At 38.7% G+C, this 27,672-nt stretch overlaps 1 protein-coding gene and 1 long non-coding RNA gene across 2 annotated transcripts; both read left to right on the top strand.

Moving 5' to 3' along the window:
- Positions 1 to 5,866: 5,866 nt before the first annotated feature.
- On the top strand, positions 5,867 to 12,879 carry LOC309488766 (uncharacterized protein). Its single transcript, XM_082157096.1, has 2 exons — positions 5,867 to 9,627; positions 11,535 to 12,879. Exon 1 carries the CDS (start codon positions 8,342 to 8,344, stop codon positions 9,338 to 9,340), a length of 999 nt encoding a protein of 332 aa, XP_082013222.1. The 5' UTR covers positions 5,867 to 8,341; the 3' UTR covers positions 9,341 to 9,627; positions 11,535 to 12,879.
- Positions 12,880 to 13,440: 561 nt separating this feature from the next.
- Positions 13,441 to 16,713, top strand: LOC309492625. Its single transcript, XR_014203614.1, has 3 exons — positions 13,441 to 13,530; positions 15,913 to 15,976; positions 16,092 to 16,713. It is a non-coding gene; the product is annotated as an uncharacterized lncRNA (long non-coding RNA).
- The last annotated feature ends 10,959 nt before the right edge of the window (positions 16,714 to 27,672 follow it).

Raw genomic sequence — 27,672 nt, 5'->3', positions numbered from 1 at the left:
ATGGAAACAACGCCAACAACTCCTTCAACATCTACAACAACACATACATCTAAAACTACTGACTCTCTCAAAGCAACAACAACACAACTTACATCTATAATGGAAACAACGGCAACAACTCCTTCAACATCTACAACAGAACATACATCTACAACTACTGCCCCTCTTACAGCAACAACAACACAACTTACATCTACATCTGAAGACATGACCACAACTCCTTTAACATCTACAACAGAACATACTGACCCTCTTACAGCAACAACAACACAACTTACATATACATCTGAAGACATGACCACAACTCCTTCAACATCTACAACAGAACATAAAGCTACAACTACTGACCCTCTTACAGCAACAACACAACTTACATTTATAATGGAAACAATGCCAACAACTCCTTCAACATCTACAACAGAACATACATCTACAACTACTGCCCCTCTTACAGCAACAACAACACAACTTACATCTACATCTGAAAACATGACCACAACTCCTTTAACATCTACAACAAAACATACATCTACAACTGCTGACCCTCTTACAGCAACAACAACACAACTTACATCTACATCTGAAAACATGACCACAACTCCTTTAACATCTACAACAGAACATACATCTACAACTACTGACCCTCTTACAGCAACAACAACACAACTTACATCTACATCTGAAAACATGACCACAACTCCTTTAACATCTACAACAGAACATACATCTACAACTACTGACCCTCTTACAGCAACAACAACACAACTTACATCTACATCTGAAGACATGACCACAACTCCTTCAACATCTACAACAGAACATAAAGCTACAACTACTGACCCTCTTACAGCAACAACACAACTAACATTTATAATGGAAACAATGCCAACAACTCCTTCAACATCTACAACAGAACATACATCTACAACTACTGACCCTCTGAAAGCAACAACAACACAACTTACATCTACATCTGAAGACATGACCACAACTCTTTCAACATCTACAACAGAACATACATCTACAACTACTGACCCTCTTACAGCAACAACAACACAACTTACATCTACATCTGAAGACATGACCACAACTCCTTCAACATCTACAACAGAACATAAAGCTACAACTACTGACCCTCTTACAGCAACAACAAAACTTACATCTATAATGGAAACAACGCCAACAACTCCTTCAACATCTACAACAGAACATACATCTACAACTACTGCCCCTCTCAAAGCAACAACAACAAAACTTACATCAATAATGGAAACAACGCCAACAACTCCTTCAACATCTACAACAGAACATACATCTACAACTACTGACCCTCTTAAAGCAACAACAACACAACTTACATCTATAATGGAAACAACGCCAACAACTCCTTCAACATCTACAACAGAACATAAAGCTACAACTACTGACCCTCTTACAGCAACAACACAACTTACATTTATAATGGAAACAATGCCAACAACTCCTTCAACATCTTCAACAGAACATACATCTACAACTACTGCCCCTCTCAAAGCAACAACAACACAACTTACATCAAAAATGGAAACAACGCCAACAACTCCTTCAACATCTACAACAACACATACATCTAAAACTACTGACTCTCTCAAAGCAACAACAACACAACTTACATCTATAATGGAAACAACGGCAACAACTCCTTCAACATCTACAACAGAACATACATCTACAACTACTGCCCCTCTTACAGCAACAACAACACAACTTACATCTACATCTGAAGACATGACCACAACTCCTTTAACATCTACAACAGAACATACTGACCCTCTTACAGCAACAACAACACAACTTACATATACATCTGAAGACATGACCACAACTCCTTCAACATCTACAACAGAACATAAAGCTACAACTACTGACCCTCTTACAGCAACAACACAACTTACATTTATAATGGAAACAATGCCAACAACTCCTTCAACATCTACAACAGAACATACATCTACAACTACTGCCCCTCTTACAGCAACAACAACACAACTTACATCTACATCTGAAAACATGACCACAACTCCTTTAACATCTACAACAAAACATACATCTACAACTGCTGACCCTCTTACAGCAACAACAACACAACTTACATCTACATCTGAAAACATGACCACAACTCCTTTAACATCTACAACAGAACATACATCTACAACTACTGACCCTCTTACAGCAACAACAACACAACTTACATCTACATCTGAAAACATGACCACAACTCCTTTAACATCTACAACAGAACATACATCTACAACTACTGACCCTCTTACAGCAACAACAACACAACTTACATCTACATCTGAAGACATGACCACAACTCCTTCAACATCTACAACAGAACATAAAGCTACAACTACTGACCCTCTTACAGCAACAACACAACTAACATTTATAATGGAAACAATGCCAACAACTCCTTCAACATCTACAACAGAACATACATCTACAACTACTGACCCTCTGAAAGCAACAACAACACAACTTACATCTACATCTGAAGACATGACCACAACTCTTTCAACATCTACAACAGAACATACATCTACAACTACTGACCCTCTTACAGCAACAACAACACAACTTACATCTACATCTGAAGACATGACCACAACTCCTTCAACATCTACAACAGAACATACATCTACAACTACTGACCCTCTTACAGCAACAACAACACAACTTACATCTATAATGGAAACAACGCCAACAACTCCTTCAACATCTACAACAGAACATACATCTAAAACTACTGACCCTCTTACAGCAACAACAACACAACTTACATCTACATCTGAAGACATGACCACAACTCCTTCAACATCTACAACAGAACATACATCTACAACTACTGCCCCTCTTACAGCACCAACAACACAACTTACATCTATAATGGAAACAACGCCAACAACTCCTTCAACATCTACAACAGAACATACATCTACAACTACTGCCCCTCTTACAGCACCAACAACACAACTTACATCTACATCTGAAGACATGACCACAACTCCTTTAACATCTACAACAGAACATACATCTACAACTACTGACCCTCTTACAGCACCAACAACACAACTTACATCTACATCTGAAGACATGACCACAACTCCTTTAACATCTACAACAGAACATACATCTACAACTACTGCCCCTCTTACAGCACCAACAACACAACTTACATCTACATCTGAAGACATGACCACAACTCCTTTAACATCTACAACAGAACATACATCTACAACTACTGACCCTCTTACAGCAACAACACAACTTACATCTATAATGGAAACAACGCCAACAACTTCTTCAACATCTACAACAGAACATACATCTACAACTACTGACCCTCTCAAAGCAACAACAACAAAACTTACATCTATAATGGAAACAACGCCAACAACTCCTTCAACATCTACAACAGAACATACATCTACAACTTCTGACCCTCTCAAAGCAACAACAACACAACTTACATCTATAATGGAAACAACGCCAACAACTCCTTCAACTTCTACAACAGAACATACATCTACAACTGCTGACCCTCTTACAGCAACAACAACACAACTTACATCTACATCTGAAAACATGACCACAACTCCTTTAACATCTACAACAGAACATACATCTAAAACTACTGCCCCTCTTACAGCAACAACAACACAACTTACATCTACATCTGAAAACATGACCACAACTCCGTTAACATCTACAACAGAACATACATCTACAAGTACTGACCCTCTTACAGCAACAACAACACAACTTACATTTATAATGGAAACAATGCCAACAACTCCTTCAACATCTACAACAGAACATACATCTACAACTACTGACCCTCTTACAGCAACAACAACACAACTTACATCTACATCTGAAGACATGACCACAACTCCTTCAACATCTACAACAGAACATAAAGCTACAACGACTGACCCTCTTACAGCAACAACACAACTTACATTTATAATGGAAACAATGCCAACAACTCCTTCAACATCTACAACAGAACATACATCTACAACTACTGACCCTCTGAAAGCAACAACAACACAACTTACATCTACATCTGAAGACATGACCACAACTCTTTCAACATCTACAACAGAACATACATCTACAACTACTGACCCTCTCAAAGCAACAACAACACAACTTAGATCTATAATGGAAACAACGCCAACAACTCCTTCAACATCTACAACAGAACATACATCTACAACTACTGCCCCTCTTACAGCAACAACAACACAACTTACATCTACATCTGAAGACATGACCACAACTCTTTCAACATCTACAACAGAACATACATCTACAACTACTGACCCTCTCAAAGCAACAACTACACAACTTACATCTATAATGGAAACAACGCCAACAACTCCTTCAACATCTACAACAGAACATACATCTACAACTACTGACCCTCTCAAAGCAACAACAACACAACTTACATCTACATCTGAAGACATGACCACAACTCCTTCAACATCGACAACAGAACATACATCTACAACTACTGACCCTCTCAAAGCAACAACAATACAACTTACATCTACATCTGAAGACATGACCACAACTCTTTCAACATCTACAACAGAACATACATCTACAACTACTGACCCTCTCAAAGCAACAACTACACAACTTACATCTATAATGGAAACAACGCCAACAACTCCTTCAACATCTACAACAGAACATACATCTACAACTACTGACCCTCTCAAAGCAACAACAACACAACTTACATCTACATCTGAAGACATGACCACAACTCCTTCAACATCGACAACAGAACATACATCTACAACTACTGACCCTCTCAAAGCAACAACAATACAACTTAAATCTACATCTGAAGACATGACCACAACTCCTTCAACATCTACAACAGAACATACATCTACAACTACTGACCCTCTCAAAGCAACAACAACACAACTTACATCTACATCTGAAGACATGACCACAACTCCTTCAACATCTACAACAGAACATACATCTACAACTACTGACCCTCTCAAAGCAACAACAACACAACTTACATCTATAATGGAAACAACGCCAACATCTACAACATCTACAAGAGAACACACATCTACAACTACTGACCCTCTCAAAGCAACAACAACACAACTTACATCTACATCTGAAGACATGACCACAACTCCTTCAACATCTACAACAGAACATACATCTACAACTACTGACCCTCTCAAAGCAACAACAACACAACTTACATCTACATCTGAAGACATGACCACAACTCTTTCAACATCTACAACAGAAAATAAAGCTACAACTACTGACCCTCTTAAAGCAACAACACAACTTACATCTACATCTGAAGACATGACCACAACTCCTTCAACATCTACAACAGAACATACATCTACAACTACTGACCCTCTTACAGCAACAACAACACCACTTACATCAACATCTGAAGACATGACCACAACTCCTTCAACAACTACAACAGAACATACATCTACAACTACTGCCCCTCTCAAAGCAACAACAAACCAACTTACATCTACATCTGAAGACATGACCACAACTCTTTCAACATCTACATCAGAAAATAAAGCTACAACTACTGACCCTCTTACAGCAACAACAACACAACTTACATCTACATCTGAAGACATGACCACAACTCCTTCAACATCTACAACAGAACATACATCTACAACTACTGACCCTCTTACAACAACAACAACAACAACACAACTTACATCTCTAATGGAAACAACGCCAACAACTCCTTCAACATCTGCAACAGAACATACATCTACAACTACTGACCCTCTTACAGCAACAACAACACAACTTACATCTATAATGGAAACAACGCCAACAACTCCTTCAACATCTACAACAGAACATACATCTACAACTACTGACCCTCTCAAAGCAACAACAACACAACTTACATCTACATCTGAAGACATGACCACAACTCCTTCAACATCTACAACAGAACATACATCTACAACTACTGACCCTCTCAAAGCAACAACAACACAACTTACATCTACATCTGAAGACATGACCACAACTCCTTCAACATCGACAACAGAACATACATCTACAACTACTGACCCTCTCAAAGCAACAACTACACAACTTACATCTATAATGGAAACAACGCCAACAACTCCTTCAACATCTACAACAGAACATACATCTACAACTACTGACCCTCTCAAAGCAACAACAACACAACTTACATCTACATCTGAAGACATGACCACAACTCCTTCAACATCGACAACAGAACATACATCTACAACTACTGACCCTCTCAAAGCAACAACAACACAACTTACATCTACATCTGAAGACATGACCACAACTCCTTCAACATCTACAACAGAACATACATCTACAACTACTGACCCTCTTACAACAACAACAACAACAACACAACTTACATCTCTAATGGAAACAACGCCAACAACTCCTTCAACATCTACAACAGAACATACATCTACAACTACTGAGTCTCTTACAGCAATGACAACGACACAACTTACATCTACATCTGAAGACATGACCACAACTCCTTCAACATCTACAACAGAACATAAAACTACAACTACTGACCCTCTTACAGCAACAACAACACAACTTACATCTATAATGGAAACAACGCCAACAACTCCTAAAACTACTGGAACTACAACAGTTCAGCCAACTCAAACATTAACTGACGCCACAACTACTGAAACCACAACAGTTCAGACAACTCAAACATCAACTGACGCTACAACTACTGAAACTACAACAGCTCAGACAACTCCAACATCATCTGACGCTACAACTACTGAAACTACAACAGCTCAGACAACTCAAACATCAACTGACGCTACAACTACTGAAACTACAACAGCTCAGACAACTCCAACATCAACTGACGCTACAACTACTGAAACTACAACAGCTCAGACAACTCCAACATCAACTGACGCTACAACTACTGAAACCACAACAGCTCAGACAACTCCAACATCAAATGACGCTACAACTACTGAAACTACAACAGCGCAGACAACTCAAACATCAACTGACGCTACAACTACTGAAACTACAACAGCTCAGACAACTCCAACATCAACTGACGCTACAACTACTGAAACTACAACAGCTCAGACAACTCCAACATCAACTGACGCTACAACTACTGAAACTACAACAGCTCAGACAACTCCAACATCAACTGACGCTACAATTACTGAAACTACAACAGCTCAGCCAACTCAAACATCAACTGACGCTACAACTACTGAAACTACAACAGCTCAGACAACTCCAACATCAGCGGGCACTACAACTACTGAAACTACAACATCTCAGCCAACTCAAACATCATCTGACGCTACAACTACTGAAACTACAACAGCTCAGCCAACTCAAACATCAACTGACGCTACAACTACTGAAACTACAACAGTTCAGCCAACTCAAACATCAAATGACGCTACAACTACTGAAACTACAATAGCTCAGCCAACTGAAACATCAAATGACGCTACAACTACTGAAACTACAACAGCTCAGCCAACTCAAACGTCAAATGACGCTACAACTACTGAAACTACAACAGCTCAGCCAACTCCAACATCAAATGACGCTACAACTACTGAAACTACAATAGCTCAGCCAACTCAAACATCAACTGACGCTACAACTACTGAAACTACAACAGTTCAGCCAACTCAAACATCAAATGACGCTACAACTACTGAAACTACAATAGCTCAGCCAACTGAAACATCAAATGACGCTACAACTACTGAAACTACAACAGCTCAGCCAACTCAAATGTCAAATGATGCTACAACTACTGAAACTGCAACAGCTCAGCCAACTCAAATGTCAAATGACGCTACAACTACTGAAACTACAACAGCTCAGACAACTCAAACATCAACTGACGCTACAACTACTGAAACTACAACAGTTCAGCCAACTCAAACATCAAATGACGCTACAACTACTGAAACTACAATAGCTCAGCCAACTGAAACATCAAATGACGCTACAACTACTGAAACTACAACAGCTCAGCCAACTCAAATGTCAAATGATGCTACAACTACTGAAACTGCAACAGCTCAGCCAACTCAAATGTCAAATGACGCTACAACTACTGAAACTACAACAGCTCAGACAACTCAAACATCAACTGACGCTACAACTACTGAAACTACAACAGTTCAGCCAACTCAAACATCAAATGACGCTACAACTACTGAAACTACAATAGCTCAGCCAACTGAAACATCAAATGACGCTACAACTACTGAAACTACAACAGCTCAGCCAACTCAAATGTCAAATGATGCTACAACTACTGAAACTGCAACAGCTCAGCCAACTCAAATGTCAACTGACGCTACAACTACTGAAACTACAACAGCTCAGACAACTCAAACATCAACTGACGCTACAACTACTGAAACTCCAACATCTCAGCCAATTCCAACATCAACTGACGCTACAATTACTGAAACTACAACAGCTCAGCCAACTCAAACATCAAATGACGCTACAACTACTGAAACTACAACACCTCAGCCAATTCCAACATCAAATGACGCTACAATTACTGAAACTACAACAGCTCAGCCAACTCAAACATCAACTGACGCTACAACTACTGAAACTACAACAGCTCAGCCAACTCAAACATCAAATGATGCTACAACTACTGAAACTACAACACCTCAGACAACTCAAACATCAACTGATGCTACAACTATTGAAACTACAACATCTCAGACAACTCAAACATCAACTGACGCTACAACTACTGAAACTACAACAGCTCAGACAACTCCAACATCAACTGACGCTACAACTATTGAAACTACAACATCTCAGACAACTCAAACATCAACTGACGCTACAACTATTGAAACTACAACATCTCAGACAACTCAAACATCAACTGACGCTACAACTACTGAAACTACAACAGCTCAGACAACTCCAAAATCAACTAACACTACAACTACTGAAACTACAACAGCTCAGACAACTCCAAAATCAACTAACGCTACAACTACTGAAACTACAACAGCTCAGACAACTCAAACATCAAATGACGCTACAACTACTGAAACTACAACAGCTCAGACAACTCCAACATCAACTGACGCTACAACTACTGAAACTACAACAGCTCAGCCAACTTCAACATCTACAACAGAACATACATCTACGACTACTGACCCTCTTACAACAACGACAACACCACAACTTACATCTACATCTGAAGACATGACCACAACTCCTTCAACATCTACAACAGAACATAAAGCTACAACTACTGACCCTCTTACAACAACGACAGCACCACAACTTACATCTACATCTGAAGACATGACCACAACTCCTTCAACATCTACAACAGAACATACATCTACAACTGAGCCAACAAACACAACTACTCCTACGACTGAACTCAGCATTCGAGAGCTCTCACAAACATCTGTAACTGGTTTCAGAACATCAACTCTACAGGGAACATCAACAATGCATGTGCTGGTTACTAACCATCTGCAAACTCAGGTACTGTTACAGCACAAGCACACCACTTACTGTACTTTTAAAGTGTGAGGTGTGTGACAGAGCATCAGCTTTTTTCGGAATTGTAATACAGGTTGTAAAATATAAAGTTACATGGCAACAACACACACAAAGACAAAACACCATCAGAGTAACACACATGACACTAAAATAATGCAATAAACATGAACTAAACACAAGAAAATGTAAATAAATAAAAACATCCTAATTTGCAAATATGTAAAATGCAAATAAATAAATACAAATAAAATATAAATCACATGATGCATCCAGCAGGGACATCTAGGAATGTCCTTTTAATAATTTCCCCCGTAAATTACATGGTAATTCATCGCTTTTACTTAAAGCCATTCATTTGCCAGTATTTTACACTAAAATTACAATGTAGGTCTTGGTGATATTTCCAAAAAACAAATTTCACACATTTTTCCTCATGGGCGAGCATAAAGCTTTCCCTGAGCATGAAATCCCCCATAAGCCAGCAAAACAATGATAACGTGGGACACTGATGATGATACATCAACATGCTGTGGATCCGCTTACCCTAAACCCTCCATAACGCACAGATTTAAAGAAAGTTACAGTTGTTTGGCAGTTAAATAAATGACTGACGTATACGTATTACCAACATTTTATCATGTAAGCTTTATTGTACACATCAAACGAGGGAATTTGGGATAAGGGCCCTATCTTGCACCCAGTGCAATTGACTTTGTACAGCGACGCATGTATCATTCCTATTTTACACCCTCGCACAGCGGACTTTTCCCTCCACAGACGCACGTCGGTAAATTAGGGAATGAACTTGCGCTCCCGGGGGCGGTTCAGTGAAAAGAGGAGGCGTGTTCTGGCACAAACATTCCCTGGTGCTATTATGCAGTTTCAGAAAACAATTGACCAGGAAAAACCTAGTGTAAAGTCAGTGGCGCGTTGCGCATGTTATTCAGATACTATTTTGAGGGCGAATGCTTGGCCATTCCTTCGGATGAGACGTAAAACCGAGGTCCTGACTCTCTGTGGTCATTAAAAATCCCAGGATGTCTTTCGAAAGAGTAGGGGTGTAACCCCGGCATCCTGGCCAAATTTGCCCCTTGGCCTCTGTCCATCATGGCCTCCTAATCATCCTCATATACTGATTGGCTTCATCACTGTCTCCTCTCCACCAGTAAGCTGGTGTGTGGTGGGCGTTCTGGCGCAATATGGCTGCCGTCGCATCATCCAAGTGGATGCTGCACATTGGTGGTGGTTGAGGAGATTCCCCCCTTCCATGTAAAGCGCTTTGAGTGCCGAGAAAAGCGCTATATAAATGTAATGAATTATTATTATTATTATTATAATCAATGTAGCGTGTGCACAACGCTCATACACTTTGCTTCTCTCATCTACACAGAAGCAGCAGTTTTATATTATAGTTTTATATTATATTTATATAATATATATTATATGTAGCAGTTATCAATAGACCACACACCCTTGATATATTTAGTATAAATGCCCATAGCTTAATCACAAACAATACTGCAATTATATTCAATTACGAGTCCTTTAATACATTTAATACATGTCTACATTAATAATATAATACAATTCCATATTAATATCCATTGTAAATGATGGTGATTTGTTGATTGAAAAGCCTTCAGTCTGTATCGTTGCAAACAGTGTTTGTCAGAGCCGTTTCATCTGGCTTTAAACTAGTTTAAATCACCGAGACATTCGTCGTCTTCACTGAATTCAAGCGCTTCTCACTGGAAAAATGTATTGAGGGAAAAATGTATGTGATAATTATCGTTATTGTTTTATTGCCCAGCCCTAATACAATGCGTGTTGAACCTTTTTTACCCTACAATATGTGGTAAGTTTGTCACATTCAACCATTTTCTTTACAGGGAACAGTTTCAAGACAAGCAGTGACACCTGGTTCCACGCCAATATCAATGGACATGGAAAGCAATGACTCAATCTCGTCTCCTGAACCTGTGACCTCCACATTAGCTTATGAACACCGAGATTCTCCTTTGGGTTTATCCATTCAACCAGGGCTAAACGTTCCCGAATCAGAAGCAACTACAATCACAGGCACCTTGTCAAACCACATGTCTTCAATACCAACAGATCTCACAAACTCACAAAACGACATCACCAGAGAAGGAAAAGTTGATAACACACACCAAGAACCCATGTTTAAAACTATTACCTTTAATTACCCTCTAGTAAATCAAGTCACAATCATGAAACAGTCACACAAAACTACTTAAAGGTGAAGTGTGTAATTCAGAGAGCTTCTATTGTGCAGAAATTGTTTCTCTGCGAACTGTTGCCAGAAAGAGATTGACCATATAAGCGATGAATTATCTGAGATGTTTCAGTGGCAACTGAACGCACAGGAAGACTATTCCAGTTATTCCAGTTATTTCAATGTATCTATGTCAGATCATATGACTAAGTGCTTATCACAACCCAACAAACAAACAAACACACGTACGCAAAGACCGAAACAAAAACAAGTGAAACAGGAAGCATATTTTGAAGAATCATTTTAATGGTGCATGAAGACTAACTTCCATTTCAACAAAATATAAAATATAATATGTATCATATGTAGAAATACGTTTAATATAATTATCTACAGGACTGTCTTAGGGTTATAGTGATCCCGTTTTATGCTAAAACCTGTCATGCAACACAAAATTTCTCTTTTCTACATTTCAATATACCTTTTCAAAGTTGTGAATAAAACGGATAACTGGAGTGCGTTTTACAAGAAAACACTAATTCAGTCTTTCCCATTTAATTTATTGAGGTATTTGCAGTTTCTTTGTAATTATCAGTTAAATTTACTTAATTTAGTACTTACTTTACTTAGTTTATTAGCTGTGAAATGTACAAAAAAAATTTTTTCAGTGGAATCTTGTTTATGCTTTAAAGATTAGTATGAATATTGTTGACTCCTACGACAAACTGTTTGTGATTTTCCTCATTTGTAAGTTGCTTTGGATAAAAGCATCCACTAATTTAATGAATGAATAAATGCACTATGAAATCTTTTTTTTTTTTTTTATGAGAAAATCTTTATTAAATTAAAATGTTAATCTATGAGTAAAAGTTTTTTAAGGTTAGAGATTTATGTTTTTATTGTATTTGTTGTTTATGTTCCAATGTATTGTCAATGTAAATACACCTTGAGTTCAAAACAAATTTCCCTCTGGGGACAATAAAATGTATTTCTTCTTCTTCTTCTTCTTCTTCATCACAACCTTTCATTCCGCCCTAATGAGGGATAATTAGCATAAATTAGTTTATTTCTGCCATCATCTACTCACCCTAATTTCAAACTCTCATATTGTGCATGTTCTCCTTCAATATTTATTCATCCATACAATAAAAGCCAATGAGGTCCAATGTGTTCTACAGAAGAAAGGTTTGGAAAGACATTTTTGACTTTTTGAAATAGGTATTTCATTATATGCTCACGTAAATTAAACAAATGTGCAACAAATGCTCAACAAACGTAATATACACTGCTCTTTACAAGTGATAAAGCAGCCTATAGAAGCATTTTGTCTGTTTTATAGGTTTAATCGTTTGAACTAAAACACCTGCAACAAACTCAACAGCGAACACACACCTTTTCGCTTGCCTTTCAATGAGATATTTACATAAAACTGAATGCTTAGGGAGGAATGCATTGTTGTATAAGTAGGTATTTCTAGTTTGGTTAAAGATGGAATGGAATAACGAACAAACCACTCACAGTGACAACTGTGTCATGTGACTCGAAGCTAATAAAAACAGTGACTTTGAGGAGAGCATGAACAAGTTTACCAAGGGATTTACAGCTTAACCTGTGTGTGGGATATTACATTCAGATAAGCAATGGTTTCGGTGAGTTTGACTGAGTTCAATATTACTATAACCATAATTATTTATAATCATAATCATATATTAACCATACAATATTTCTTAATTTTCTCAATTGAGCCTTTTTGTTGTTGTTGTTGTTGTTGTTGTGTATCATATAAGAGTTATAACAGAATCAGACTTTATACTCCATGCATATTGTAATAAATGTCTGAGACACTTCAACAGCAACTATAATAAGCGATTCATTTAAGTACAAATATTTTAAAATTGTCTAAATTTGAAGATGCAGTTGGAGTGATTTTCATAAATTTCTCCAGACATTAAAGATAAAACAATACAAATGCAATAGGATACTATAATAAATGCTAAATTAATAGCCATGAACAATAATGATATCATGAGGAAGTACAATAATGTTTTACATCTTAAAATGTGTGTAGGTACTTGAATGTAGGTTTTAGGATAGCATATAAAAACCCTTGATGTTGGAAAAAAGTTTAATTTCATAATTTTGTTCTTAATCTACATTACAGTTCAAAAGTTTGGGATCGGTATGATTTTTTTTTTCTTTTTTTTTACGAAAGGCAATTGTGCAATTTTAAAGGATTCTATTAAGTGACAATTTTTACAGAAATAATACTTTTTTCAACACTGATAATGATCATAAATGTTTCTTGAGCATCAAATCCTCATATTATACTGATTTGTGAAGGATCATGTGACACTGAAGACTGGAGTAATGATGCGAAAAATTCAGCTTTGATCACAGGAATAAATTACACTTTACTGTATATTCACATAGACAACAGCCATTTAAAACTGTAATAATATTTGACTGTGTTTATTGTATTTTTAAAGAAATGCAGTAGGGTTGCACGATATAAAAAAAATTAATAAAAAAAACTGATATTGCGATATTTTGTTTTTCTGCGACATATATTGCGATATGAAAACATTTTCACCGGATTACTTGAAAAGCTCTATTTGAAAATGATAAATAATTCTAGAAAGATTAGGTCTATTGATGTTGTAGTGGAGTAAATCTGCATAGAAAATAATAAACAAATTGCAAGTGTAGATAAATACAATGGAATAAAGATACAAATGAAATAAACTTGTGCTTTATGTTTTTCAGGTAAGCCTAACAGTATTTAGGGGCATAAAATGAATAATCAAATGTAAAATAACACGGCATAGTCTTCACTGTATACATTCAGTGTATAAATTTACCAATAATAAAGCAATGTTCAATTAACTTGAGAAGTTTTCATATGGGAAACTACATTACAATTGTATATATGAAGAGTTCAGATGCAAAAGCCTCTAAGTGCCATCTGAAATTTTCTTCTAGAATGATCATTTTTATCAAGCTCGTATATTTAAGTTAAATAATTTCACTTAAATGGCAGTGCAAATTACCTATTAATTGTCATTTAAGTGAAATTACTTAACTTAAATATACAAGCTTTATAAAAATGATCATTCTAGAAGAAAATTTCGGATGGCACTTAGAGGCTTTTGCATCTGAATTCTTCATATTCAATATTCAGCTGCACTATCAATTTATATTATAATCATTATAATCATAATCAAATATTGATGAAATATGCAATTATTACCAAACAAAAGCACTATTTTTATTTAGTTACACTGACAGGCACTTAGCATAAATCCATCAGGCTTTTTAAACAATTATGTAACAGATTCTCTTGTTCAAGAAGACGCTTCACTAGGATTTCAGTAGGGAAGAAAAGACTAGCACAGCTGTTTAAGTCTCTAAGCAATTTATACAAATGCAATTATTATGACTCCCAGTGAAAAAATGATCAGATTTCCAGTGCTCATAAAATCGATGGCCCTTCTTATCTACTTTGCTTCTTTGATGTGGCCATGGTGGTATCCCAAATTCCTGATAAAAAGCCAAGTCCGAACCTTTAATGGTCACTCACTCACGGTTTACCGCTACACCTGGACTTAACCCTATTGCTGCCACCTTGTGGTGAAATTGTGATACTGCCACCTTGTGGTGATATTGCACATTGCAATGTTGATGCTGAAATGATATGGTGCAGCCCTAAAATGCAGCATTGGTGAGCAGAAGAGGCTTCTTTTCGAAAACATTTAAAATCTTATTGACTTCAAACTTCTAAATAGAACTGCGATTCTTCCCTTGTTGTCTTGTTATTTATGATAACTACTTTCATCTTAATGTGCACTGTACAAAATGACAAATCATTTTTGATATACAGACAAAAAAGGAGTCATCACAGGTTCCCGTGCTGGAAAGAGGGTGTTTGTATTCATACGTTTTTTTGGTTTGTTTTTTCACTGTAAATGACATGTCAAAATGATCTCAAGATGCCTTTCCTTATGTATTTTCTGATCTTATGTATATGTTTATAGGTGAGCTATTTGACAGCTACCAAGATGAGTAGGAAAGCACTGATCATTACAGTGTTGACTTTAGGTCCGTAAGTTACTGATCATGAAAATTATTTATTTAACTTATTACTTATTTAAGTGTGACAGTTGCTCCATGATGACTGTTATTTAGATTTTTACTTTGATCTTTTTAACAACAGTATTTTGTAGTACCACTTCTCAAACTACAACTGAGACATCAACGGACTCTGCAACTACTGAAACTACAATGACTCAGTCAACTGAGACATCATCGGCCTCTGCAACTACTGAAATTACAACAACTCAATCAACTGAGACATCAACGGACTCTGTAACTACTGAAATTACAACAACTCAGTCAACTGAGACATCATCGGACTCTGCAACTACTGAAATTAAAATGACGGACTCTGCAACTACTGAAATTACAACAACTCAGTCAACTGAGACATCAACAGACTCTGCAGCTACTGAAACTACAACAGCTCAGTCAACTGAGACATCAACAGACTCTGCAGCTACTGAAACTACAACAGCTCAGTCAACTGAGACATCAACAGACTCTGCAGCTACTGAAACTACAACAGCTCAGTCACCTGAGACATCAACAGACTCTGCAGCTACTGAAATTACAACAACTCAGTCAACTGAGACATCAACGGACTCTGCAACTACTGAAATTACAACAACTCAGTCAACTGAGACATCAACAGACTCTGCAACTACTGAAATTACAACAACTCAGTCAACTGAGACATCAACGGACTCTGCAACTACTGAAACCACAACAGTTCTGCAAACTGAGACATCAACGGACTCTGAAACTACAACAGTTCTGCAAACTGAGACATCAACAGACTCTGCAACTACTGAAATTACAACAAGTCAGGCAACTGAGACATCAACGGACTCTGCAACTACTGAAACCACAACAGTTCTGCAAACTGAGACATCAACGGACTCTGAAACCACAACAGTTCTGCAAACTGAGACATCAACGGACTCTGCAACTACTGAAATTACAACAGTTCTGCAAACTGAGACATCAACGGACTCTGCAACTACTGAAACCACAACAGTTCTGCAAACTGAGACATCAACGGACTCTGAAACCACAACAGTTCTGCAAACTGAGACATCAACGGACTCTGAAACTACAACAGTTCTGCAAACTGAGACATCAACGGACCCTGCAACTACAGAAACTACAACAGTTCGGGAAACTGAGACATCAACGGACTCTGCAACTACTGAAACTACAACAGTTCTGCAAACTGAGACATCAACGGACTCTGCAACTACTGAAATTACAACAGCTCAGCCAACTGAGATATCAACGGACTCTGCAACTACAGAAACTACAACAGTTCTGGAAACTGAGACATCAACGGACTCTGCAACTACTGAAACTACAACAGTTCTGCAAACTGAGACATCAACGGACTCTGCAACTACTGAAATTACAACAGCTCAGCCAACTGAGATGTCAACGGACTCTGCAACTACAGAAACTACAACAGTTCGGGAAACTGAGACATCAACGGACTCTGCAACTACTGAAATTACAACAGTTCTGCAAACTGAGACATCAACGGACTCTGCAACTACTGAAACTACAACAGTTCTGCAAACTGAGACATTAACGGACTCTGCAACTACTGAAACTACAACAGTTCTGCAAACTGAGACATCAACGGACTCTGAAACTACAACAGTTCTGCAAACTGAGACATCAACGGACTCTGCAACTACTGAAACTACAACAGTTCTGCAAACTGAGACATTAACGGACTCTGCAACTACTGAAACTACAACAGTTCTGCAAACTGAGACATCAACGGACTCTGCAACTACTGAAACTACAACAGTTCTGCAAACTGAGACATCAACGTACTCTGCAACTACTGAAACTACAACAGCTCAGCCAACTGAGACATCAACGGACTCTGCAACTACAGAAACTACAACAGTTCTGCAAACTGAGACATCAACGGACTCTGCAACTACTGAAACTACAACAGCTCAGCCAACTGAGATATCAACGGATTCTGCAACTACTGAAACTACAACAGTTCTGCAAACTGAGACATCAACGGACTCTGCAACTACTGAAACTACAACAGCTCAGCCAACTGAGATATCAACGGATTCTGCAACTACTGAAACTACAACAACTCAGTCAACTGAGACATCAACGGACTCTGCAACTACTGAAACTACAACAGCTCAGCCAACTGAGATATCAACGGATTCTGCAACTACTGAAACTACAACAGATCAGCCAACTGAGACATCAACGGACTCTGCAACTACTGAAACTACAACAGCTCAGCCAACTGAGATATCAACGGATTCTGCAACTACTGAAATTACAACAACTCAGTCAACTGAGACATCAACGGACTCCGCAACTACTGAAACTACAACAGTTCTGCAAACTGAGACATCAACGGACTCTGCAACTACTGAAATTACAACAACTCAGCCAACTCAAACATCAACGGACTCTGCAACTACTGAAATTACAACAACTCAGTCAACTGAGACATCAACTGACGCTACAACTACTGAAACCACAACAGCTCAGCCAACTCAAACATCAACTGACGTTACAACTACTGAAACCACAACAGCTCAGCCAACTCAAACATCAACTGACGTTACAACTACTGAAACCACAACAGTTCTGCCAACATCAACTGATGCTACAACTACTGAAACCACAACAGTTCAGTCAACTCAAACATCAACTGACGTTACAACTACTGAAAACACAACAGCTCAGCCAACTCAAACATCAACTGACGTTACAACTACTGAAACCACAACAGTTCTGCCAACATCAACTGATGCTACAACTACTGAAACTACAACAGCTCAGACAACTCAAACATCAACTGACACCAAAACTACTGAAACTACAACAGCTCAGACAACATCAACTGACGCTACAACTACTGAAACTACAACAGTTCAGCCAACTCAAACATCAACTGACGCTACAACTACTGAAACTACAACAGTTCAGCCAACTCCAACATCAGCGGGCACTACAACTACTGAAACTACAACAGTTCAGCCAACATCAACTGACGTTACAACTACTGAAACTACAACAGTTCAGCCAACATCAACTGACGTTACAACTACTGAAACTACAACAGTTCAGCCAACATCAACTGACGTTACAACTACTGAAACTACAACAGTTCAGCCAACATCAACTGACGCTACAACTACTGAAACTACAACAGTTCAGCCAACATCAACTGACGCTACAACTACTGAAACTACAACAGCTCAGACAACTCAAACATCAACTGACGCTACAACTACTGAAACCACAACAGCTCAGACAACTCAAACATCAACTGACGCTACAACTACTGAAACTACAACAGCTCAGACAACTCAAACATCAACTGACACTACAACTACTAAAACCACAACAGTTCAGCCAACATCAACTGACGCTACAACTACTGAAACCACAACAGTTCAGCCAACATCAACTGACGCTACAACTACTGAAACCACAACAGTTCAGCCAACATCAACTGACGCTACAACTACTGAAACTACAACAGCTCAGACAACTCAAACATCAACTGACGCAACAACTACTGAAACTACAACACCTCAGACAACTCAAACATCAACTGACGCTACAACTACTGAAACTACAACACCTCAGACAACTCAAACATCAACTGACGCTACAACTACTAAAACCACAACAGCTCAGACAACTCAAACATCAACTGACGCTACAACTACTGAAACTACAACACCTCAGCCAACTCAAACATCAACTGACGCTACAACTACTGAAACTACAACAGCTCAGACAACTCAAACATCAACTGACGCTACAACTACTAAAACCACAACAGTTCAGCCAACATCAACTGACGCTACAACTACTGAAACCACAACAGTTCAGCCAACATCAACTGACGCAACAACTACTGAAACTACAACACCTCAGACAACTCAAACATCAACTGACGCTACAACTACTAAAACCACAACAGTTCAGCCAACATCAACTGACGCTACAACTACTGAAACCACAACAGTTCAGACAACTCCAGCATCAACTGACGCTACAACTACTAAAACCACAACAGTTCAGCCAACATCAACTGACGCTACAACTACTGAAACTACAACAGCTCAGACAACTCAAACATCAACTGTTGCTACAACTACTGAAACTACAACAGCTCAGACAACTCAAACATCAACTGACACCACAACTACTAAAACCACAACAGTTCAGCCAACATCAACTGACGCAACAACTACTGAAACTACAACACCTCAGACAACTCAAACATCAACTGACGCTAAAACTACTGAAACTACAACAGCTCAGACAACTCAAACATCAACTGACGCTACAACTACTGAAACTACAACAGCTCAGACAACTCAAACATCAACTGACGCTACAACTACTGAAACTACAACACCTCAGACAACTCAAACATCAACTGATGCTACAACTACTGAAACTACAACAGCTCAGACAACTCAAACATCAACTGACGCTACAACTACTGAAACCACAACAGTTCAGTCAACTCCAACATCAACTGACGCTACAACTACTGAAACTACAACAGCTCAGACAACTCCAACATCAACTGTCGCTACAACTACTGAAACTACAACAGCTCAGACAACTCCAACATCAACTGACGCTACAACTACTGAAACTACAACAGCTCAGACAACTCAAACATCAACTGTCGCTACAACTACAGGAACCACAACAGTTCAGACATCTCAAACATCAACTGACACCACAACTACTGAAACTACAACAGTTCAGCCAACTCCAACATCAGCGGGCACTACAACTACAGACACTGCAGCTACGACTTCCCCTCTAACCGCAACAACAACACAACTTACTTCTACAACTGAAGCAACGGTCACAACTCCTTTAACCTCTACAGTTCAAGTTAGGTTTTCCAGCAATGAAAAATTTGAACCTGAACTGTCAAATTCATCATCAGCAGCATTTAAAAACAGAGAAAACAAAACCATAACAGAGGTAAGTTGTGTGATCAATGTTTAAGGCACATGTGATTTGCATTCCAAACTAAATAGTAACATTCTTCATTTTAATGTATTAATCATTTTATTTTTGAACCCTAATATAAATATTTGTGTAAATTATTTCCACCCAACATATGTAATTTATGTTATTTAAGTGCAAATAGTGTTCTATTTTATTTGCATCCAGGTGTAAATATCAATTTGCTGTTATTTTAATAATTTCTAGTCCAGATTTTGCTTTCACTACTTAATAGTGATGTGATCCGCTGCACCACTATTAAATAGTGAAAGCAAAATCTGGAAATTACAAAATTACAAAACTCACAGTTCGGATAATATTGCGGTTTTTGAGTCACGGATGAAAATTGCGTTTTTTGAGTAACGAAAAAAAAGAGTTTGAGTTAGGTAAACGCATACAAACACTCTGAAGGTAGTACGTAGTCTTCTAATAAATACACAGGTACATCCATACAAGGAGATCCATGCAATTGTTCTACGATCAGCTTAGGCTTACTATGCTTTTGGGAAACGCAGCCATGGCTAAGAGTTAAAGCAGTCCATCCTAAGTTAAAGGGGTGGTATAATGCCACTTTTAACAATGTGTAAAATAAGTCTTTGATGTCCCCAGAGTGTGTATGTGAAGTTTTAGCTAAAAATACCCCACAGATATATTTATACAGCATGTTAAAATTGTACCTTTTTGAGGGTCAGTAAAAATGCGTTGTTTCGTGTTTGTCCCTTTAAATGCAAATGAGCTGCTGCTCCCAGTACAGAGGGCGGAGCTTCAAGAGTTAGCAGCTCCAATTACCTCATGCAGACACGCACTAAAATGTCAGAAACTGTTCAGCCTTTTATGTTTAAACTGGAGTCTGACAATGGTGGAGAGACTCAAGAAGAAGTGACAACATGTAGAATGCAACAGGATGTTTCTGAATGGTTAGTTGATGAATTTATGTTGCTGATGTGGAGTTAACTATCTTCAATTAGCATATTCTGCAATGAAAAACTATAAAATCGCTCGTGCGGGAACTGTTGTAAGATGCCTAAAGAGTGACATGCTATTGCATTTGTGTTACGTCCTGTATTGCATGTGAAAAGACGGATGCAACAGCTTGAGCAGACTCACAAATGTGCTCGACTACAACAACTCTTCCTCTTCTCAACACTGCCTTTGCGAAACTAAAATCACCTGCGCGTGTGAAACGCGGTTTACAAATAAACTTGACGCGCCTTACCATGTCTAATAACAAGCACAAACTGTGTTAAAAAGAATTTGACATGCAAGTAAAAATTTAGGCTATCTGTCCTAGAGCGTTTTTCTACTTTACCACAGTAAAGGATACGAATACAATAGGCCTAATTAAAAGCGAACCAATGAAGAAACGTTGATAATCCCCTTAGAAAATGGTGAGACGTGAGTGAAGATTTGGGAAAAAAAACAAGAGATTCCATGCAGGGATGAGTCACGATTTTTGAATATTCGATTAGTTGATTTAATTATAGAATATCGAATAGGTTGTGCGATTATTCCCTAAAATAAAATCTCCATGTTCTGGTGCTGATGCGGTGGTGACGCGTTCATGTAACCGGAGGGTGATGCTGCCAATAGCGCACATAACAGCTGTCACAAAAAAACGGCAAAAGTAATGATTATAAATGTGTCAAATATAGCAAGGAGACATTTTAATTGTTTTTTAATAAACTAGTGTTTTCTGCGTCAGTGTCGGCTGCAAAGATGAAGTTGACGATGCTGACTCGTCATCTTGCAAACACGCCTATAGAGAGATGCACACTTCATACAGATTAGCCTATATAAGCAGAGAGAGCATAGCTAGTCGGTTTATTTTCTTTTTGAATTATTTTGTTTAAAAGCAGACAATTCAAGCTTTCTATATGGAATAACTAATGGAATATTGTTAAATTCGCTGATAATCGGGTGACCAGATCGCAAAACAGAATTCAAAGCCGACAAAGCTTAAATTTATGGGCTCACGCACAACTCTCTCATTCGTCATGAATCCCAAATCTCCCCCAATATTTCCATGGCTGCGATGTAACATTTAATTGCTAACCTATTATTTCTTTTGTAAACAAAGCTTTTGTGCTGCAGATCATATAAAAATGAATGAATGACCACCAAATGTCTTTCATGTTGTTAGTTTTTGACTGACGTTAAAATTTGTTACTAAATATTGAACCTGACATTGTGAATCTGTTTCCACAGATTGAGCCAATCTTTAAAAGGGAATTCGGTAGCTCCTTTGTTAAAATGAAAGTTATTTCATTCCGGTGGGTATTTCTTTCCTTATTATAAGAATACATTTCATTTTTGGAAAAAAAAAACATTTTTTTTTAAATGGCAATGACTCTTTCTCTCCCCCGTCCCTTCTGTAGTGCTGGATCAATCATCACTGATATGGAAGTAACATTTAGTTCTGTAACCAGTGAAACAAATATATCCAATGCCATTTTAAATGGCAACACCACTCTTAACATCACCAGTGTTGAGGGTAAGTCAATCAAGCAATATCATCAATGCAATGTCATTCAAAACGGTTTGGAATGCTTTCTGTGTTACGCTTTATTGCTATTAAACTAGAGTTGTGTGTAGTTGTTGTTTATACAATATTTTTGCTGAAGATTAATAGTTTTCTCAACTGTTATTTTATTTGACTTTATTCTACAAATTATCCAAACACACAACAGTATCAAGTCCTACCAAAGCCACTACAACCAGTCCTACAGCTCAGCCAACTCAAACTTCAGCGGAAACTACAACTACTGAAACTACAACAGCTCAGACAACTCAAACATCAACTGACGCTACAACTACTGAAACTACAACATCTCAGCAAACTCAAACATCAACTGACGCTACAACTACTGAAACTACAACATCTCAGCAAACTCAAACATCAACTGACGCTACAACTACTGAAACTACAACAGCTCAGCCAACTCAAACATCAACTGACGCTACAACTACTGAAACTACAACAGCTCAGACAACTCCAACATCAACTGACGCTACAACTACTGAAACTACAACAGCTCAGACAACTCCAACATCAGCGGGCACTACAACCACTGAAACTACAACAGCTCAGACAACTCCAACATCAGCGGGCACTACAACTACTGAAACTACAACAGCTCAGACAACTCCAACATCAACTGACGCTACAACTACTGAAACTACAACAACTCAAACATCAACTGACGCTACAACTACTGAAACCACAACAGCTCAGACAACTCAAACATCAACTGACGCTACAACTACTGAAACTACAACAGCTCAGACAACTCCAACATCAACTGACGCTACAACTACTGAAACTACAACAGCTCAGACAACTCCAACATCAGCGGGCACTACAACTACTGAAACTACAACAGCTCAGACAACTCCAACATCAGCGGGCACTACAACTACTGAAACTACAACAGATCAGACAAGTCCAACATCAACTGACGGTACAACTACTGAAACTACAACAGCTCAGACAACTCAAACATCAACTGACGCTACAACTACTGAAACTACAACAGCTCAGCCAACTCAAACATCAACTGATGCTACAACTACTGAAACTACAACAGCTCAGACAACTCCAACATCAACTGACGCTACAACTACTGAAACTACAACAGCTCAGACAACTCAAACATCAACTGACACTACAACTACTGAAACTACAACAGCTCAGACAAGTCCAACATCAACTGACGGTACAACTACTGAAACTACAACAGCTCAGACAACTCAAACATCAACTGAAACTACAACTACTGAAACTACAACAGCTCAGCCAACTCAAACATCAACTGATGCTACAACTACTGAAACTACAACAGCTCAGACAACTCAAACATCAACTGACGCTACAACTAGTGAAACTACAACAGCTCAGACAACTCCAACATCAACTGACGCTACAACTAGTGAAACTACAACAGCTCAGACAACTCCAACATCAGTGGGCACTACAACTACTGAAACTACAACAGCTCAGACAACTCCAACATCAACTGACGCTACAACTACTGAAACTACAACAGCTCAGACAACTCCAACATCAGTGGGCACTACAACTACTGAAACTACAACAGCTCAGACAACTCAAACATCAACTGACGCTACAGCTACTGAAACTACAACAGCTCAGCCAACTCAAACATCAGCGGGCACTACAGCTACTGAAACTACAACAGCTCAGCCAACTCAAACATCAGCGGGCACTACAACTACTGAAACTACAACAGCTCAGCCAACTCAAACATCAACTGACACTACAATTACTGAAACTACAACAGCTCAGACAACTCCAACATCAACTGACGCTACAACTAGTGAAACTACAACAGCTCAGACAACTCAAACATCAACTGACGCCACAACTACTGAAACTCCAACAGCTCAGACAACTCCAACATCAACTGACGCTACAACTACTGAAACTACAACAGCTCAGACAACTCCAACATCAACTGACGCTACAACTACTGAAACTACAACAGCTCAAACAACTCAAACATCAACTGACGCTACAACTAGTGAAACTACAACGGCTCAGACAACTCCAACATCAACTGACGCTACAACTACTGAAACTACAACAGCTCAGACAACTCCAACATCAACTGACGCTACAACTACTGAAACTACAACAGCTCAGACAACTCCAACATCAGCGGGCACTACAACTACTGAAACTACAACAGCTCAGACAACTCAAACATCAACTGACGCTACAACTAGTGAAACTACAACAGCTCAGACAACTCCAACATCAACTGACGCTACAACTACTGAAACCACAACAGCTCAGACAACTCAAACATCAACTGACGCTACAACTACTGAAACTACAACAGCTCATACAACTCCAACATCAACTGACGCTACAACTACTGAAACTACAACAGCTCAGCCAACTCAAACATCAACTGACGCTACAACTACTGAAACTACAACAGCTCAGACAACTCAAACATCAACTGACGCTACAACTACTGTAACTACAACAGCTCAGACAACACCAACATCAGCGGGCACCACAACTACTGAAACTACAACAGCTCAGACAACTCCAACATCAGCGGGCACTACAACTAGTGAAACTACAACAGCTCAGACAACTCAAACATCAACTGACGCTACAACTAGTGAAACTCCAACAGCTCAGACAACTCAAACATCAACTGAGGCTACAACTGCTGAAACTACAACAGCTCAGACAACTCCAACATCAACTGACGCTACAACTACTGAAACTACAACAGCTCAGACAACTCAACCATCAACTGACGCTACAACTACTGAAACTACGACAGCTCAGACAACTCCAACATCAACTGACGCTACAACTACTGAAACTACAACAACTCAAACATCAACTGACGCTACAACTACTGAAACCACAACAGCTCAGACAACTCAAACATCAACTGACGCTACAACTACTGAAACTACAACAGCTCAGACAACTCCAACATCAACTGACGCTACAACTACTGAAACTACAACAGCTCCACCAACTCAAACATCAACTGACGCTACAACTACAGAAACCACAACTGCTCAGACAACTCAAACATCAACTGATGATACAACTACTGAAACTACAACAGCTCAGACAACTCCAACATCAACTGACGCTACAACTACTGAAACTACATCAGCTCAGACAACTCCAACATCAACTGACGCTACAACTACTGAAACTACAACAGCTCAGACAACTCAAACATCAACTGACGCTACAACTACTGAAACTACAACAGCTCAGACAACTCCAACATCAACTGACGCTACAACTACTGAAACTACAACAGCTCAGACAACTCAAACATCAACTGACGCTACAACTACTGAAACTACAACAGCTCAGACAACTCAAACATCATCTGACGCTACAAACACTGAAACCACAACAGCTCAGACAACTCAAACATCAACTGACGCTACAACTACTGAAATTACAACAGCTCAGACAACTCCAACATCAACTGACGCTACAACTACTGAAACTACAACAGCTCAGACAACTCAAACATCAGCTGACGCTACAACTACTGAAACCACAACAGCTCAGACAACTCAAACATCAACTGACGCTACAACTACTGAAACCACAACAGCTCAGACAACTCAAACATCAACTGACGCTACAACTACTGAAACTACAACAGCTCAGACAACTCCAACATCAGCAGGTACTACAACTACAGAAACCACAACAGCTCCACCAACTCAAACATCAACTGACGCTACAACTACTGGAACTACAACAGCTCAGACAACTCCAACATTAGCGGGCACTACAACTACAGAAACCACAAAAGCTCAGACAACTCAAACATCAACTGACGCTACAACTACAGAAACCACAACATCTCAGACAACTCAAACATCAACTGACGCTACAACTACAGAAACCACAACAGCTCCACCAACTCAAACATCAACTGACGCTACAACTACTGAAACCACAACAGCTCCACCAACTCAAACATCAACTGACGCTACAACTACAGAAACCACAACAGTTCAGTCAACTAAAACATCAACTGACGTTACAACTACAGAAACCACAACAGCTCCACCTACTCAAACATCCACTGACGCTACAACTACAGAAACCACAACAGCTCCACCAACTCAAACATCAACTGACGCTACAACTAGAG

This window comes from Leuciscus leuciscus, assembly GCF_965113295.1.
Source record: "Leuciscus leuciscus genome assembly, chromosome: 2".
NCBI classification, from domain to species: Eukaryota; Metazoa; Chordata; class Actinopteri; order Cypriniformes; family Leuciscidae; genus Leuciscus; species Leuciscus leuciscus.
This window is presented reverse-complemented; position numbering and strand designations above follow the sequence as displayed.